Source organism: Pezoporus occidentalis, unplaced genomic scaffold, assembly GCF_034315485.1.
Source record: "Pezoporus occidentalis ecotype Australia unplaced genomic scaffold, CSIRO_AGI_Poc_V1 ctg82, whole genome shotgun sequence".
NCBI classification, from domain to species: Eukaryota; Metazoa; Chordata; class Aves; order Psittaciformes; family Psittacidae; genus Pezoporus; species Pezoporus occidentalis.
Genome location: NW_026916181.1, coordinates 1,217,896 through 1,235,239, shown reverse-complemented (window position 1 = coordinate 1,235,239; position 17,344 = coordinate 1,217,896). Strand labels below are relative to the sequence as shown.

General features: G+C 43.6%; 2 protein-coding genes across 3 annotated transcripts in view; one reads left to right on the top strand and one right to left on the bottom strand.

Annotated features, from left to right (window-relative positions):
- Nucleotides 1-15,565, bottom strand: part of ALS2CL (ALS2 C-terminal like) — a 66,381-nt gene extending 50,816 nt beyond the window's left edge. The window contains exon 1 of the mRNA XM_062603909.1: nucleotides 15,543-15,565. The gene's annotated coding sequence lies outside the window, so the exon portion shown is untranslated. The remainder of the gene's footprint in view (nucleotides 1-15,542) is intronic.
- The window catches only part of TMIE (transmembrane inner ear), a 35,235-nt gene continuing 18,142 nt past the window's right edge, over nucleotides 252-17,344 (top strand). The window contains exons 1-2 of one of the 2 annotated variants that reach the window (XM_062603919.1): nucleotides 252-1,250; nucleotides 12,622-12,739. In XM_062603919.1, the coding sequence (XP_062459903.1) occupies nucleotides 1,152-1,250; nucleotides 12,622-12,739 (217 nt within the window). In that variant the 5' untranslated portion in view covers nucleotides 252-1,151. Of the gene's footprint in view, nucleotides 1,251-12,365; nucleotides 12,740-17,344 lie in introns of those variants that run through there. The other variant, XM_062603918.1, reaches the window with a different exon arrangement.

Below are 17,344 nucleotides of genomic sequence, written 5' to 3'. Positions count from 1 at the left end.
TCCTTGTAAAAAGGGAGTCTCTCTCTTCTTTGTAGCCACCCTTTAAACACTGCAACATGGTGATGAGGTATTCCCTAAACCCTCTTTTCTTCAGGCTGAACTCTCTGCCTTTCCTCATGCAGCTTCTCAGTCCTTGGATCAGCTTTGTGGCCCTTCTGAGGGCCCTCTCCAGCCTGTCCACATCTACCAAAACTGAACGCAGTATTTCAGGTTAGACTAGTAGTATTCCAAAGACAATATAGTAAATTTGTTTTACCTAATCATGCTTCTCCTGATCCTCTTTGTCATTCCGTGGCCAAAAGTTTTGTTTGCTTCGTGGTGGAAGGGCAGTCCAGATCAGAGTCCCATACTCCCTCAAACCCCTCAAGCTGTGCTTTCCCTACCCATCTGATTCAGAAAATTTTCTTGAGCCTGTTGAGCAGCACCGAGCCAGAGGTGGTGGCCCTGCAGTTTTAGCTTCTACAACCTCCTATGCATATTGCTCTTCCCAGTTGCCTTCAGCTTCCTTCAACTATCAACCCCAAGTGAAGCTGCAGACTGTAGTGACACATACACACGATCTTTCAGGATTGAAGGATGCTTCTAAAAATCTCAAGATATCAAGTGCTCATCTATAGTAATGCTGGACTTGCTAGCATGGGGCAGCTATGATGCTGATGATGAATCAGCTTGGCTTACAGCCCTTTTTCATTAGGGAAAGAGAATTCTCTTAACAGGCCAGGAGAAAAACAAGAGCAAGAGAGCTGGAATCAGTCGGGCAGCTGCAGGAAAAAGAAAAGAGAGAGGAGAAAAAAAACCAAAGATTTAAAGTGCCAAGTCAGGTTCTTAATGAGTGGATTGCCTTCCTCTGGGGGAGTGGTGAGAGCTCTGAGCACACGACTTTGCTCCCTGCATCCCCCCCCCTCCTTCACAAAGCCCAGCTTGAGGAGCAGCAGAGCACTGTGTAAGTGACACCCGTCTAATTAATTAATGACTCCTCGGCGTCAGCTCTGTGGCTGCTGGGTTCGAAAGGAAGGCAATAAAGAATGGCCAGGACAGCACGCGACCGCTTCTGGTAAATGCTGAATGCTGCTGAGAGCCGGCTGTGTTATTCATAACCTCCCCTGCTTTGGGCTACAGCACAGAAGTCAGAGATATACTGGGAAGAGAAGATGGCGTGGGATCCACCCTTGCAGCATCCTTTCTTCTGGTTGAGGTGTTCCTCCCTCTTCTTGTCCTGCTCAAGAGCTGCCACGGCACAGCTAATTGAGGTAAGGAGCAACTTTCTTTATAGACTAGGGGTTCGGGGTGTCCAGGAATAGGTTTTTTTTTTTCCATGCATGTCCAGGGAGGACAGGTAGGACAGACAGCAGAGAATTTAAGGTGGCTCCAAGGAGTTAGAGGCTTCTTCAGGGGATGCCTGTTGCTTTCCACAGGCCCAGCACTAGAAAGAAGTTGCTTTTAAAATGGCAACAGCTGCTGCTGAGAATAGTCAGCACTTAAGGGCAGCTTTAAGATGACTTGACACAGTGCAAAGGGCTGAAGTCAACAGCGCAGCATTTTCTAGCCCAGTACTAAGTGTTCAACAAGTGCCCCACATGAGAGGTTCAGGGAAAGAAGAGAAGGACCAGATGTGACCCAGGTGATCCTGTCCCTGGATGTACCTACCCAACATTTAGGCTGCATTTTTCTTCTCCTGCATTCTCCTCATTTCCTCTCATTCAGCAAAAAAGTTAACTTTTGTGGTGATGTTCCTCACCCACAGCTCAGTTTCAGAGCTTTCCCCTGAGGATGATGATGTGCTCTCATGCCCCCAGCTTCCTCCACTGAGGCTGGTATGAACCAGTACGGAAGAGCAACTTCACAAGCCAAATCTTACTGTCAGCAGTTTCAGAGGTGAGAATTCTGCCTGCAAGGATAGACCTCCAGAATTACAGCTGCCAAAGCCTGGCAGGCCTGCTGTTTTCAACCTCTTCCTTGCTGTTCCTTGGACTTGAGCCACATTAGAGGCAGCTGCTGTGTTGGTCTGTGGACTGAGCCCCAGTGCTGCAGTGACAACGAGCAGCGTGTTCTTTCAGCAGAGCTTGCTTTGCTCAGATTTCTGGGTTTAGCTAAACTGCTCAAAAATGCATCTGTGCAGACACAGCTGTGTTAAGGGCTCTAACGGACTAGCACAAGATTTTTTCCAGTCACCCCTGGCTGCCCTTCTTCTCACCTGACCTCACACCAGCCAGGTCTGATCTCTGCAGTCTTTGGTCCGTAGATTTTAGCAGTTGATCACCAACACATCAGATGCAATGATAACCTTGCTGAGCTCATGTCCCCACCCAGTCCAACTGTTGCCCCAACTTTCTGCTTGTCTCATTTTAAAGTTAGTTACTTTGGATTTTCAAATGGGTGTAGCAACCCATCCTATCTGTCCACAATATAACATCCCTAAAAAAGCAAACAGGAACCTAAAACTCCTTTACAAAGTCATACCTACTCTACTGTAGACATTCTTCATATTTCTCCAAGCTCTTCAGCCTACAGCAGCTCTCAAGGTGACAAGTGAGGCAGAACTTAGTCTTACAGTGCACATTTCACAAAGCATGCTTCGCTTAACCCAGGGCAACATGCAGACACAGCATCCACCCCACCAGGAAGATGTTCCCTTTCATTATGTTTCACCCACACACACTTTACAGGAATTGTCCTCATGCCAAGAAAAAAAAACAAAAAACAAAAAACAGAAAACAAAGACAAATGGTAAAATTACAAAAATTGTTATAAGCCAGGTGTAATTTTATGGTCTGCTTTACTTATACCAGACTTTCTTGAAAACTTGTCTGCTTCTTTATAGCACATAAGAGGGAGCAAATCTCATCTGGAAACATAAGCTGCATGGCAGGTTAACTATCAAGTATCAAAAAATGAGATTAGATGAACAGTTTCTGTATCTCAAAAAGCAGATGAATTACAGGCTGCTCCAAAGCTCTGCAAGGTGGTTTTACTTCAAATAATTACACAATGTAGTTATCTTGAATAATTCAATTTATGCTAAGCCAGCCCATCAAAGCAGAGAGAAGGTCAAAGGGGCTGGATATTAGAGCCTTTCAATGAGCTCAAAAAAAAATCCAAACAAACAAAAACAATAAACAAAAAAGCCACACAATAAGGAGAAGTAAAAAAACAAGGAGATGCTCTTGTTTAATGGTGTTCAAGTGTTTTCAAATGTGCAGATTCATGTACACTTTCCACTTGGAAGCGAAGAGGCAATAAAAGCCTCTAAATATTGACTCTAATTGCATTGACAAAAAACTTTTCTCTTTCATAGGCCTTTTGGAAGAATTCTTAGTCCCCTGGGTTGAAAGTTAACTGTTCAAGGATTAGCAAGCTACCCCGGCACTGGGTAAATTTGGAAATAGCTCCATGGGCTGCCAGGAAGCTTCCTATAAAGTGTATTGCAAAGGGACCTCCTGCACTTCACCTGGAGCTGTGGACTCTTCTCCAAGAGCCCCTGGCCCAAGTTCCATTGTAGTTTGTACAAGCTTCTGAAGACACACACCCAGTATACCCTACCTAGGCACCCCTATCCTATGCCTCCATATCCTGACCTTTAAAATGCATTCACATGCTCAGACATTAGCAAGTCCTAAACACCTAGAACACTGGGAAAGGCTCTTTTCCAGCATCACACCAATGCTTTGGCACCAAGAGGACTGAAAAATAGAGAGCGCAGCACTCTCCTGTCCCTTTGCACAGGACTACTCAGGCAATGCATTCAGCTCCCATAAAATAATACCCATTACATGAAATGCATATAGCACTGGCCCATTCTCCAGCTTTCCAGCTTCCTCATAATTTTTTCAAGGGACCCAGCTGGGATAAAGTATGCATTTCAAGAAGCAGGCAGCTTATGCAGGGAAGGAGGAATGAGGTGACAGCACAGTTCATACTACTACTGCTGCTGTTTTTGCCCATCAGACCTTCAACATGCTCAAGGGATGCTCTGGAAACAGAATTAGGACACGTTAGGGATGGAGGAACATCCACATATCCAGCACTTCTAGATCATATAAAGGCCAAAATAAACCTCAGTTTCTTGGATTCAGCCCTCTTTTGGACCAGGGCTGAACATTAGCACCATAAATGCTTTATGACTATTTTGTAATCAGCTTAAGGAATAGCCTGCTGTGCAGTGTAACAGGAAAACAAAACTGCTTTGGGACAGCAGAGGGAAATCTTTATGCTTATTTGAGTTATTTTATTGATACTAAGGACTGATAAACCAGTGGAATAGACCACATTTTTCCAGTCATCCCCATATGTTTCATTACTGAGTTCCACGTTGGCATAATTATCTCATTCCTACCCTGAGGCTTTTCTCAGCCAATTCTGTCAAATCGTTATTAATCTCTTAGTATCTGCATTGGAGTTTGGACCTTCCTAATCAGGAGATCAAACTGTCCTAGGAAGTCACACAGAAGAAAATCTTCAAAACCTTTATCAGACCAGAAAAAGGTGCCCTTTCTCTCTATCAAGATAGGAATTAAAGGTGCTTCTGGTTTCATGTCAGTTCTAGCTTGGACTCCTTGGAAAAGCTGCAACACAGACTTGAAAGTAGAAAAGAGAAGAAACCCCAGAACCTAAATTTTTTACTAGTTATGAATAGCTTCAGTGGGGTAAAGGCAGGTCCTGGTGGAGTAGGGTAAGAAGATCACTGCAAGATAAATTGAAGGCCAGTTCAAAGAAAAGGAGGGTTAATTAAAGGTTTTCAGATGTTCTCCAAGACCTTCCACTCTCACATTGCCATATAGACAAATGATATATTTGATACACACAGTGTTAAGTGGAGTTCAGTTTATACTACACTTAGTTGTATATTGATGGGCTCAAGGGACAGTAACCCTCATATGTAGCCTCCAAGTGAATGTGATGGATATGATGCTGTATGCAATGATCTTAGAATACTCATGTGTGATTATAGTTTAAATGAAGGCAGGAAAAATTACCGAGTGGTTATAGTGGACTCCTGAGGTTGATAGCCCATGTGGATGCATAATTTTAGCTTAATAGCTGTCAATAAAAAGAACAAACAAGAAAATAATAGTTCAAGAGGACATATGCAAGCAAAACACATTTGAGAGATGTTAGCTTTAAGAATAGCATCTTTGAGGAAGATACATGTATTTCAGGTAAGATGGATTCAAAATATTACAGAAAATTATAAAAGCCATTTTCTGGAAAAAAAATCTTGTCACTGTCAGAAGAGACAGGCTCAAGAGAGAGGGATGGACTCTATAAAGGGTACAAAGTCATTGGACTATCCCCAACCCAAATCCACATAAATTTAAGGAAAAACTTAGACTTGCTCTCAGAGCATTTGCATTTGTTTGCAGAGAGATTGCATTTAATGTCTCTGCTAATAAATTACCCTAAATGCTACAGCTATGCTAAAGATGCTGCTGTGTCACTGCTGCCATTATCTGATGAAGAGAGGCTGCAGGGTCCAATCTGAAATCATTATTCATAGGACCATGAATTGGTCCAGGTAGGAAGAAAATGAGGCTCCCACTGGGAACAGGGAGTCTGGAAGTCTGAGTCCACGAAAAGGGTCTGTTTGTCCAGCTCAAGAGCAGCTTTGGCACAAGCAAGCCTCACAACCAGGACAACAGCTATATCTACATTGTAATTTAACACTAACTACTAGATTTACCAGCCATCCAACTTAAATTCAGTCATTTGATCAGTCTTCTTTACTTTTTTTCTAAATCATAGAATAGTTAGGGTTGGAAAGGACCTTAAGATCATCAAGTTCCAACCCCCAAATCCTATTACATATGTAAGTTAAGATATAATGTATATTATATTAGGTATTCCTGACCTGTAAAGCCACAGATGAGTTATCATTACTGTATTTTCAACATTGCATCTGGACTCTGCCAGGGCTTTCCCACCATTGCAGGAGGTGTTGATGGCCTCATGAGATAAGTTTTGCCTGCATGGAGGTCCATTGTCAGATTGTCCATCTCCTTATGGTTACTTGGAAGGAGGAGAAGGGAGCAAGCACACGTGCATTTATTTCAAGATCAGTTCTTCCAAAACATCAGTGGCCTTTAGATATGTGTAATCAAATGTAATTAGGAATAAACACTGTTAGTTTTCAAAGCCCAACCATGTTGCAGGCTATGAAGTCAAGCCTAATTAGAAGGGGCATTTATAAAACAGAAAAATAATAAGGAAAAAAAAAAGAAAAAAAGGAAAAAAGGCCTTTAAAAACAGTGCCTTTTACTATTTTTCTTCTCTGCTGCTTCATTAAATTAATGATTTTTTTATCTCCAGCAGTTATCTCCTTCTCCTCTGTGGATGATACCTCTGCCTTCCCCACCATCCCCACTGACAGTTTCTGTCTGCCATAAATGAATCAGAAACAAAGCAACCACTGGTTTTCTTTTTAGTTGAAAGAACCAGTGTCAAACTGTTCTGACCTAAAAATGCAACCTGCCTAGAAATGATTTAGTATTTTGGGTTTGGCAGGTGTTTTACAGCCCTATGTGTCCAATGTTAGCTCAGATCTAGCTCCTTCCAGGGCACTTTGCCCTCCTCCCAGCCCTTGCTGGGCATTTGAGAAGCTGCAGAGGTGATACCTGCATACAACACAGAGATCCTTTCTTCAGTGCAGCTCTGAGACACATGGAGATGGGGGAGGAAAGCCTGGGCTCCACTACACCTGGGAACATGCCATTCAGCTTGAGGACCAAGTCTTTGGCATAGTCCAGTCTTCACTGGAAGCTAGGGAAGCCTGCCATGGTGAGCAAAAAAAGCAGGAGAGGCCAGGGTACCATAGTCTAGGCTTGGCTCCTGTTTTAGATCCCCCACAACCAGCCCCACAGGATTGGAGGCACTGGAAACCCAAAGGAGGGGGGCAATAATAGGCAACCAGCCTCTGTTCCAGCTCCTGCCAGGGAATCACTTGACCCCCAGGACACCCTACAAATCTCCTTGTCTCTCTTACCTTCTCTTACAACCAGAGATTAGGCAAAAAATTGGATGCCAGGGACAGGATTTACCCGCTCTAAATCGGACATCTAGAAACTAGACACCTGAATCCGAGCTAGTCACTGTAGGTTCCAGTAATAATCACTGAAGAGAAATAATCTTTTATTTATCAGATATCCAGATAAGTTTCCTCAGAGGGATGAATAGCCATGTAAGTGCCACTTTCTCTCAGACATAAATAAACCTGGAATAACTAGTTTAGGCTTAACCACATTTTTTAGCACAATTAACAATCTGTCTTTGGTCTCAATATTCATTATTGGTATTGGCTAGGAGATGATTTCACTTCCTAAACATAGCAGTCTAAATTTATTTAGCCATTGTGCTGTACTCTGCCTGTTTTCTGCCTGCTGCTCCAGAGAGTGCAGGTCTTCCATAAATGTTACACGGAATATTTACATTAGTCTACCTTACACGTAAGTTTAGGCTAGTAAACTAAGCCGTAGGTTTCTCTTTCATGTAATATGACATAATTTAGTGTGAGGTGTCTCTGTCCATGGGAAGGGGGTTGGAACTTACTGATCTTAAGGTCCTTTCCAACCCTAACTCTTCTATGATTCTATGTGATTAGACACTCTTGCAGTCCAGAGCCTCCTTGTTATTCCTTTCTGCTCAATTCTGTTTCCTCCTGAAGCCCCAATATTTTCATACTCCTATAAGCATTTCCCAGACAACTACTTGATGGCAGCATCGTAATGAGGCTAACCTCAGGTATGTTTGAATTATTTTCTTTGATATATTCTCTACTGCTTGCCTTCAACGGTCTTTCCTTGTTGAATTATTACCTGACTGTTGCTGTTTGCTTCATTTGCTGATTCAGTTGCTGCTGCTTGCCTTCATATTTCTGTTTCCTTCATTTGTCTTTTCATTTTTCTCAACAACTTCCTTCATATAAAGATGACTCCTCTGAAGCCTGATATCTTTTGCAGAAGTCTTTTTCACTGCTTCCAGTTTTCTGGAGTCTTCTGTTTAGTGTGACTGCTTTACACAGGCAAAGCAATGCTGCTAGTCTTTACACCGAATGTAACCCCTTCCTCCATCTGGCCATCTTCCACTCCTGGACCATGCTGGTGGCCAAGGGCACAAGTTCACCTTTGATGGAACTGGGTTTTGTTTTGTTTTTTTCTTCTACTCAGTACTGCATAAGAATCACCTTGTCCCATTTTCATCTCTGCTACATTTTGCCTCCTTACATCTTTTCCTTTTGTCCCTGATCCAATCATCCTGTTATCTTAACATTTATTGTCAAGCACAAATCAACATTTCCAATTTCCTGAAGCTGCTAAGAATTACTTTCATTAGCATGTTTTCCTCCCCCTGACTGTACATGTCATCTTCAAAAGCTAAAAGAACCAGCTGTGGCCCAGTGTTGCATCTTTCAACCCACTTAAGAGTTTGGACACCTCGTCTGGTCAGCACGGGTAGAAATGCAAACTTACACACCTCCTACTGAATCCCCACGAGCACACACACAGTTGCCACAGATATACGTGAAACCTTGCTAAGCTGCGGTAGGTTGGCCATAACACTACAGCGATGTCACTGTACGTCAGCCCGAGCGATCTCACCCTCTACTCCGCTTGGTGAGACCCGCTCCGCAGTCTTGCGTCCAGCTCCGGGGCGGGCGGGCTGGAGCGCAGCGCGGAGAAGGACGGGCGCGGGCAGCAGGGAGGGACGGAGCGAGAGAGGGAAGCGGAGGGAGCAGCGGGGCCGCCCCGCTTCCCTCGGGCGCGCCGTCGCCTGCCGGTGTAGGGCAGTGGAAGAGGCGGCAGTGACGGTAGCAGGCGCGGTAAGGGGACCTTGCTCGGCCCATCGCACCGGAGCGGCGGCGCTGAGCGGGGAGAACGAGGCCGGAAGCCGGCAGGGCACGGCGGGTAGGTGGCTTCCCTCAACCTGCTGGGACACTTGAGGCGTGTGCGGGCAGCCCACCCAGAGCCGACGGCTCGAGCTGCTGCCCTGCCTCCACTCGATCTGCCTCAGCATTAAGATGACATAGAGAGGGTTTAGATGGGATCTGAGGAAGAAGTTCTTCCCTGTGAGGGTGGTGAGGCCCTGGCACAGGTTGCCCAGAGAAGCTGTGGCTGCCCCATCCCTTGGCAGTGTTCAAGGCCAGGCTGGATGGGGCTTGGAGCAACCTGGTCTAGTGGAAGGTGTCCCTGCCCGTGGCAGGGGGTTGGAACTGGGTGATCTTTAAGGTCCCTTCCAACCTAAACTGTTCTGTGATTCTCTGATGATTCTGTTATCTACACAGCTACCCCTTCACCTCTGCTTCCATCTGGGATAACCCTGGCAGTACTAACGCCAACTGTATCACTATTTGTCTTTTCCCCTTCCTTATGTGCTCTCAAGACTTACCCAGATACAGAGTTCCATCAGAAGGCCCAAAATCTCTCCCCCCCCCCCCCCCCCGTCTTCCTCTTAATAGCTGGCTCCCTTTCCCAGTTGTTCATCACAGAATCATAGAATAGTTAGGGTTGGAAAGGACCTTATGATCATCTAGTTTCAATCCCCATGACATGGTCAGTGATGCCTCACTCTAGACCATGTCACCCAAGGCTCTGTCCAACCTGGCCTTGGAACACTGCCAGGGATGGAGCATTCACAACTTCCCGGGGCAACCCATTCCAGTGCCTCACCACCCTTACAGTAAAGAATTTCCTCCTTATATCCAATCTAAACTTCCCCTAAGTTTTAACCCGTTACCCCTTGTCCTGTCACTACAGTCCCTGATGAAGAGTCCCTCTCCAGCATCCTTATAGGCCCCCTTCAGATACTGGAAGGCTGCTATGAGGTTTCCATGCAACCTTCTCTTCTCCAGGCTGAACAGCCCCAGCTTTCTCAGCCTGTCTTCATACAGGAGGTGCTCCAGTCCCCTGATCATCCTCATGGCCCTCCTCTGGACTTATTCCAACAGTTCCATGTCCTTTTTATGTGGGGGACACCAGAACTGCATGCAATACTCCAGGTGAGGTCCCATGAGAGCAGAGTAGAAAGTCAGCGAAAGTCTGGAAGAAAAGATCTACTCTTTGGGGAACTGAGCTTCACAAAATGGCAAAATCATGCCATGGCCAGCTACTGCAATTGAAGTGTCTCCTGTGAAGCAGATTGAGGCTGCCATAGAGGTTAAGTCTGGGATCAGTAGGAAGGCAGGAAAGCTGAATCTAAGATCTCTGTACTTCTAATGAGACAAAATTTTCTGAACCTGACCCAGTTCCCTGATCACTCCCCAGGACTGGTATCTACTGCAGTTTCTCCAGTTTCTTTGTTGCTGAGTAAAAAGAAATCCTACATTTGAAAAGGGAAACGTTTCAGTGTCAAGTATCATGGATTCCTGCATCTTTAATTGTACCAAATGCCTGTACAAAAGACAACACCACTCTGGCTAGCCTTTCCTTCTTCCTTAGTTCACCTGAGCAGTTCTGGTTTTTGAGCACTAGATGCCCCACGGCCATGAATGAGGTGTGGCTGAATAGCCAAGACAGCTTGGAAGAGACAGGCTCAGACTGCAGTCCTATTCACCACAGATGGATTTTGAATAGGATGCCCCTGGGAGACAGAACACTCCAGACATGGTGGGTAGCATCATTCGTTAAGAAAAGACTAAAATATGGTTTGTATTGCACAAATAGGCAAGTAATTGGAGAGCAGCTCCACCTCTAATTCAGTCTGTGGTATCCATTACAGCTGTGTTTTAACAGCACTTCCACGGGCTGAGAACGGAAGGGCACTGCAGGGAATCAGATGAACCTGTTGAGGAGATTTTTTTTTTTTTTAAGAAACTGAGTGTTTTAAGCTTCTATCAAAAGGCAATTGCCAATTCAGATCAGGTCCTATGTTCAGATATAAGGTGTCCTGGGTTCAGCAGTAAAGGTGTTTTGCTAACAACCCTCCTGTAAGATCACTAGCAGGTTTTAATTCTGTGATTTGCTGCACCACAACACATCATATGTGAAGTTTATTGGCAGGGAGGGGTTGTTAACTTCTGATTTTCTAAGCTATAAATCAAGAGAATAAGTACTGCTGCTGGTATGTGTATTCTTCCTATATCATCACTGCACCAGGACCAAAGGAGTTGGTCTAGACAACCTATTTCTCTAGTGATGTTTAACACACTTTTGAAACATTCTCAGCCTCATTTCAGATAGGGGGAAGAGAGACACTGTCCTGCTGAACCCAGGACAGACACACAGGAACTAAGGACTGGATCAGCAATAAGACTTAAATACCTTGTTTGCCCAATTTTACCTACCATGGAGTCCAGCAGATTTCTATCTGGTCACTCCAGAGAAGTTTCTTCTGCCAGGCAGGTTATCTATAGGGCTATTTGATCTAGGTTCTCCCATAGATGTTGAAGATCTACTCAATAGTTAGGGGAGCTGAAGTTGCAATTCATAAAATCCTAGAATGTTTTGGGTTGAAGGGACCTTAAAGCTCATCCAGTTCCAACCCCCTGCCATGGGCAGGGACACCTTCCACTAGACCAGGTTGCTCCAAGCCCCATCCAACCTGGCCTTTATTGAAAACTTCTCCTGCAAATACTAGCCAAACCACCACTAAATCACATGGGGAAAGCTGACATCACCATCTTCACAAAACAAGGCTCTTAATTATCATTATAATTTCACCTGTTTTCTCATTGCCCTCTTGCTCTTCAGTTCTAGAGCTGGAAATCAGAGTGCTTTTCTTGTTACATCAGAGACACTCCCCTGTTTAGCCTAATCCCCACTCATTTTGAAGAAATGCACTAAGCAGGACATTATCACATCTTTTCTGACCTTTGATACAGTACAAGACATAGAATTTAGTTCAAAGACCTCCTTGTTTCTCCAAATAACTGATTAAGACATGTTTTCCTGAATGACAACCAAGGTTGATGCAACATCTACAAGGCAACTTAAGAGCAGGTTTCTTTGGTCAAACTTGTGATTTGTGATTCAAAATATAGAAGCAAGATTTCTTAAAACAAAAAAGGTTCTGCTTATAAATGAAGAAAAATACCAGAACTCTCAGTTCTTTATTTCATTTTAGTTCATTACTAATTAATTTTAAAACATATTTAATGAAGAATATCACTAAAAAACTGGTTTCTTCAGAACAAGTATAAATTTCAAGAAAAAAAGTACATTTACATCTGGAAAAATTCCAGTTAATTATAAAAATGAAGATATTTTTAAGGAATAGAGGTATTTAGTCCTCTACTACTCTTTTCCAGATCATGATATACATATATATGCCTGAAAGTGCAAAAGGAACCTGCGACCTAAAAAAAAAAAAAAAAAAAAAAAAAATCTATCTTTTAAAGATGGGAATGCAAAATATAAGAAATTTCCTCCTGACCCCAGGAAAAGGATTCTTTAGAAAAAAGCTGGAACTTGAAGAAAGAACAGCAAAAATATTTGCTTTGTAATCCTGAAAATTTACAACACTTAAGATAAATTTTAAAATGGCAAAAGCTTTAGATACAAACTCTTTATTGAAGTCTCCAAAATGCTGTGGGGCAGCAAACTGGGGTCTACCACCTTCTGTGCTATTCACATCTTTCTGACTGTTTTAGGGACTCTTGCAAATCCTAAACCACTTTTTTTCCTCCCTCTTTCCCAGGCCACCACTGAACCCCCAAAAAAGAAACCGGACCCTGTCACTTCGGAGACGGTGGTGATCTGGGGGCTGCGGCTCTGGCAGGTGATTGGTATCTTTGCCATCTTTGTCCTGGCAGTCAGTAAGTTGTAAATCTCTGCCTTGTACCAACCACAGCACCAACCAAAGCACCACCCTAAGCAGGACTTGTTCCTGGAGGAATACAGGCCAGGTGGCCATGGAAGTCACAGGCTGAGACCTTTTGGTCTCTGGCATCACAGGAGTACACACTGAGGGGGCTTTAGAGCAGGGAGAAGCAGGTGGGGTCTGTGAAGGAACCACAGATGGGCCACTGTGGCTTCATCCTGCAACATACTGATCCTAGCTGACAGCGTCCCAGAGGAGACGAGTTACTGCAGGGCTGTGGCACACTGTGGGACTACATTCAGCTATAGTACCACATTCAAACCCAAATGCATGTTGCAGCCATGGTCCCACCCTGTTGCACAACCAAACAACCTATACGTGACCTCCTCTGGTCCTGTCCCACATGCTGTCTTGAGAGGTCTGCAGTCGCAGCCACATCTGGGGTTAAGCTCCCCAGCTCATTTTCCAGGTGTCAAGACTTTCAGCTTGATTTAGGCAGGGCTTTCAGGACTCAAAACCCTCCATTTTTTTTTTGAGCCCTAACAGTAGGAAGCCACGGGCTCAGACCTGGTGAGTGCAGCAGGATAGGGTCAGGTATTTGGAGGGTCTATCTGGATATAGCCACTTCCCACCTGAGTGTCTCCATCCTGCTTCATCCTCTTGCAGCTCACTCTTCGGGAAGAGTGTAAGTCAGCTTCACTGTACATTGCAAACTACTATCGTGAGCTTCCTTATGAGGACATCATTTAGGACACTATCATAACCCCATCAAAATTCAAAGGAAGGATCTTCTGCTCCTTCCTTGAGCCAACATACAAAAATTTGATACTAGTCAAACATGATAAATTGATCTCCCACCTTCTTGTTATACCCTCTAGACTTTTATAAAGTGTAACTGATTTATTTCTCCTAGCAAACAAAGTTACACTAACTCCTCAAAAATTCCCTTAAACCTCTTCTTTTTCCTGTTAGGGACAAATGAGCAGAGAGATAGAACCTGCAACCAGTACTTGAAAGTAAATCACATCAGCTCATAGATTACCTCTTATCCATATCTATGCATAAGGGACAGGGAGACGTAAAGGGGGCAGTGACAGTGGTCAGTGAGTGGCTGTGTGGTGCTTAGTTACTGGCTGGGTTTAAACCACACATCTAGGCATTTATTTTTTTTTTTTTTACCATTCTCACTTCTGCTGGTGTCCCTAATTGCTTGTTAATATTAATTTCACAAGTGGAGCAATGAAGAATTTTAAAGCACCTGAAGGAAGGTCTTAAGTGCTTTCTGTACCACTTTTGCTCTCATTCATCATAAGTGATGAGCACTCTTCAAAACAGAATGGCCACATGCAAGCTCCTGATGGAGAGCAGTCACAGGAAATGCCAACCCTGACCTACAAGCAGCCATTGTTTAGAACACAGGTTTCCTGGGCCAGATCTAAAACATAGTATTGCAGGGAACTGATTTCTAGTGCTCCCTGTTACTTTTTAATTTGCTGCTAAACCCAGTCTAGATGCAGCCCTAATCCAATCAAAGAGCACAGCAGTCTGTATTGTTGTCTCCATTGATACTGAGGGAATAAAGTCAATTCTTGTTGCCACAGACATCTCTTTGGCCGCTGTAGGTGGCCTGTATCAGTCCTTCCTAAATAACCATCCTATTATGTTTCCATGCTCTGTTTAAACCAGAAGTTTGCATTTTCAAAGCAAGAACAAATATTTTCCTCTGTTTTCTTTTCCCCTCATTGCAGTTTATGGGCAAACACCACACACTGCTCCCAAAGTCTGAGGGATAACTACTCCCACAACTCTACATCAATGAAGATAATGTTAGTTCATAAGATGCCACAACACCCTTTGCAAACAATCACCAGAAACTCTGCAAGTAAAGATCACCAAGTAGTTAAATAGTGACTCCATACATCATGTGAAATAGACATAAAAATTAACATCAGGAGCTTTAGAATGCAAGTAGACAGGTGAAGGGTGTTATTCAGATTGGGACATCAATTGCACATACATTTTTACCCCTGCCTATCTGTTTAGTCATTCATTAGAAACTGGCTCTGTCAATACCGGGTTATTTAGGGTTAGAAGCATGGAAAGGCTGCTGTGCTGACAAACTAACATGTCAGATGGTGCACTGCTTGCAGAAAAAAAAAAATAAGGTTTATTTGGTTACCTTAAAACATCAGTAGCAAGAAGCAAACACCTGTGAAAATTACTTAAGCGACAGCTCAGAAATGGAGTGCATTATAGAAAGCAACATAGAAGGAAAGTTGCAGCCTAGTTATTTAAAGTGCTGAAAGCAGTGAATTTTGAGAAGGTAAAATACTATTAAGGATCTCTGTTTAGACAAACAAGCAAATAGGTTATGTGCTATTCAATAAAGTAACATCTGCTTCAAGGTTCAAGTTCCCATTAACACACACAGCTAGTTCAACAAAATCACACCATTATGTCACCCTGCTACAGATAAATGTTATTGGAGGGATAGGAAAGTGTTTTCTAGGTGATCACAGGGTTTAGGCTTGCTGAGTCTCAGTGTGATAAATAGATTCAGTGCACCACAGCATATAATTGAGCCAGTTTATGACTCTACTGCTCTGTTACAGCCTTTTTGTTTGAAGAAGCTTTCTTTCAATGAGTAGACGGGATTTGAAAGCAACAGTACCAGCCCAGTTAGCATTATGAAACCAGTACGTATTTGGTGAAGACAGCAACTCTTAATCAAGTCAGTGATCCAAGTCAAAACAAGGCAAGTTCAAACTTAATAACTGAATCGTACAGACAGTTCTCACCACTTTCTTGCATCTTGCTCCAGAAATATCATCCTCCTCCTTCGCTTTGCGATCCCCAAAGCATTGATGGTTCCCCAGCTTTAATCCTTAGGAGCAGATGCAGGCTTTCTGTGAATGAGCTCTTGGAGGCTGCCTTGGTATCAGTCCAGAAAACTAGGCAATGTTCTACTTTTCTAATGGGCCGAGAACTGGAGAAGAGCTTCAACATGGACTCTTCTTACCTGGTTCCAGAAGCACCTTCTCAGTCAGGGCAAGAGGGTGGCAGAACCTTCTAACTGCACTAACCCTCTGCACTAAGAGACAGAAGAGAATCCTTTCCAGGGCTCCCTAGGGCCTGCACATCTCACCTTGTTATCAAGGCTTGAAGGGTGTGACTACTTTGTCATGTGAATTTAGGTGAGGAGTAAATAAGGAGAGGAATTGAGGTGCTTTTAAAGTCAATGTGCCTAGCTACTTCACTGTGGATGATTGTGGAGCACCTGAATTGGATTCCTTTCAGTTGAAATGGAAATAAAAGATAGTTACTCCAGAAAAGTACAGTCCGAGATACCTAAGGGAAGCCACAGAACCAAACTAGGGTATTCCACCTGAAATAAACCACGTGGATGGCAGATCCTCCATGCTCTTCCACCCTGCAAACCTGCTCCAGCTGAGTTGACAGAACTTGCAAATATAGGTATAATCTAGATGTTTTTCCAACTTTGCTCTTAGCAACTTCCACAAGATGGCATCATCACATAATAAATGGAAAAAAAAATGGCCAAATCCAAAAGTCTCTTACACTTTCTTTTTTAATGAAAATTAAAAATAAGTAAAAAATCCTACATAAAGTCATCTTATGTGTCAACACACCACACTGAAATGGGAAAAAAGTCCTTGGGAAGATCTAACTCATAAAAAGGTTTTTGGGTAGGTTACAAACCAAAGGGAGCAACTCCTAGCTCTACCCCACAGAGATCAGAAGAGATTAAATGTTTGCACATGCATTAGCTGCAAGTTTTTCTCTGTCATGCACTGATAGTCAGCTTTCTCAGATGCTATGTGAAATCTTATTTCTGCCAGACCCATCTGTCTCTTTTTCCTTTGTTTCTGTTCTGGGATAGGACACATCATAAGAGAAATAAAACTTCTGGAGTAAACCAGCCCACAGTAGAATATATAACTTAGTAGTACATACAGAGCATTATTCAGGAGATGCTGGAGGTATAACTCTTGGATATACATATCATTACACATTATTATTTATCTACTAAAATATCAGGAACATCAAGTCTTTTTGCTACAACTGGAGAAGGCATGAGAACCCATTTTTAAAGCAGACAACCTCTACAGGGAAAATCCATAAAGATATGGGACTAGAAAACCAGAATGCTTCCCAAGGACCACACGCAGCAGGTCAACTCACTTTGGCTCCTCTGCCTCTGAGATTTTAGCTCAATCATTTTGTCCTTGGTTAAAGGAAACCTCTTTTGGATAGGTGAATTGGGTAGAGCAAAAAAAGCCATTATGCTGGTGAGTGTTTCAACAGTGTGCCTTAAAATTCTTATCAGGGCTGCCTCTCAGCAGCTGGCATAGTTCAGCTGCTGTGAATTGCTCCTCTGAGTGGTGGTTGATAAGAAGAGAGACTCCTTGCAGGCATGAGCAGGGGTAAGGCAGATAGAGAGCTGAGCTGAGCTGAGCTGAGCTGAGCTGAGCTGAGCTGAGCTGAGCTGAGCTGAGCTGCGCTGAGCTGCGCTGAGCTGCGCTGAGCTGAGCTGAGCTGCGCTGAGCTGAGCTGAGCTGCGCTGAGCTGAGCTGCGCTG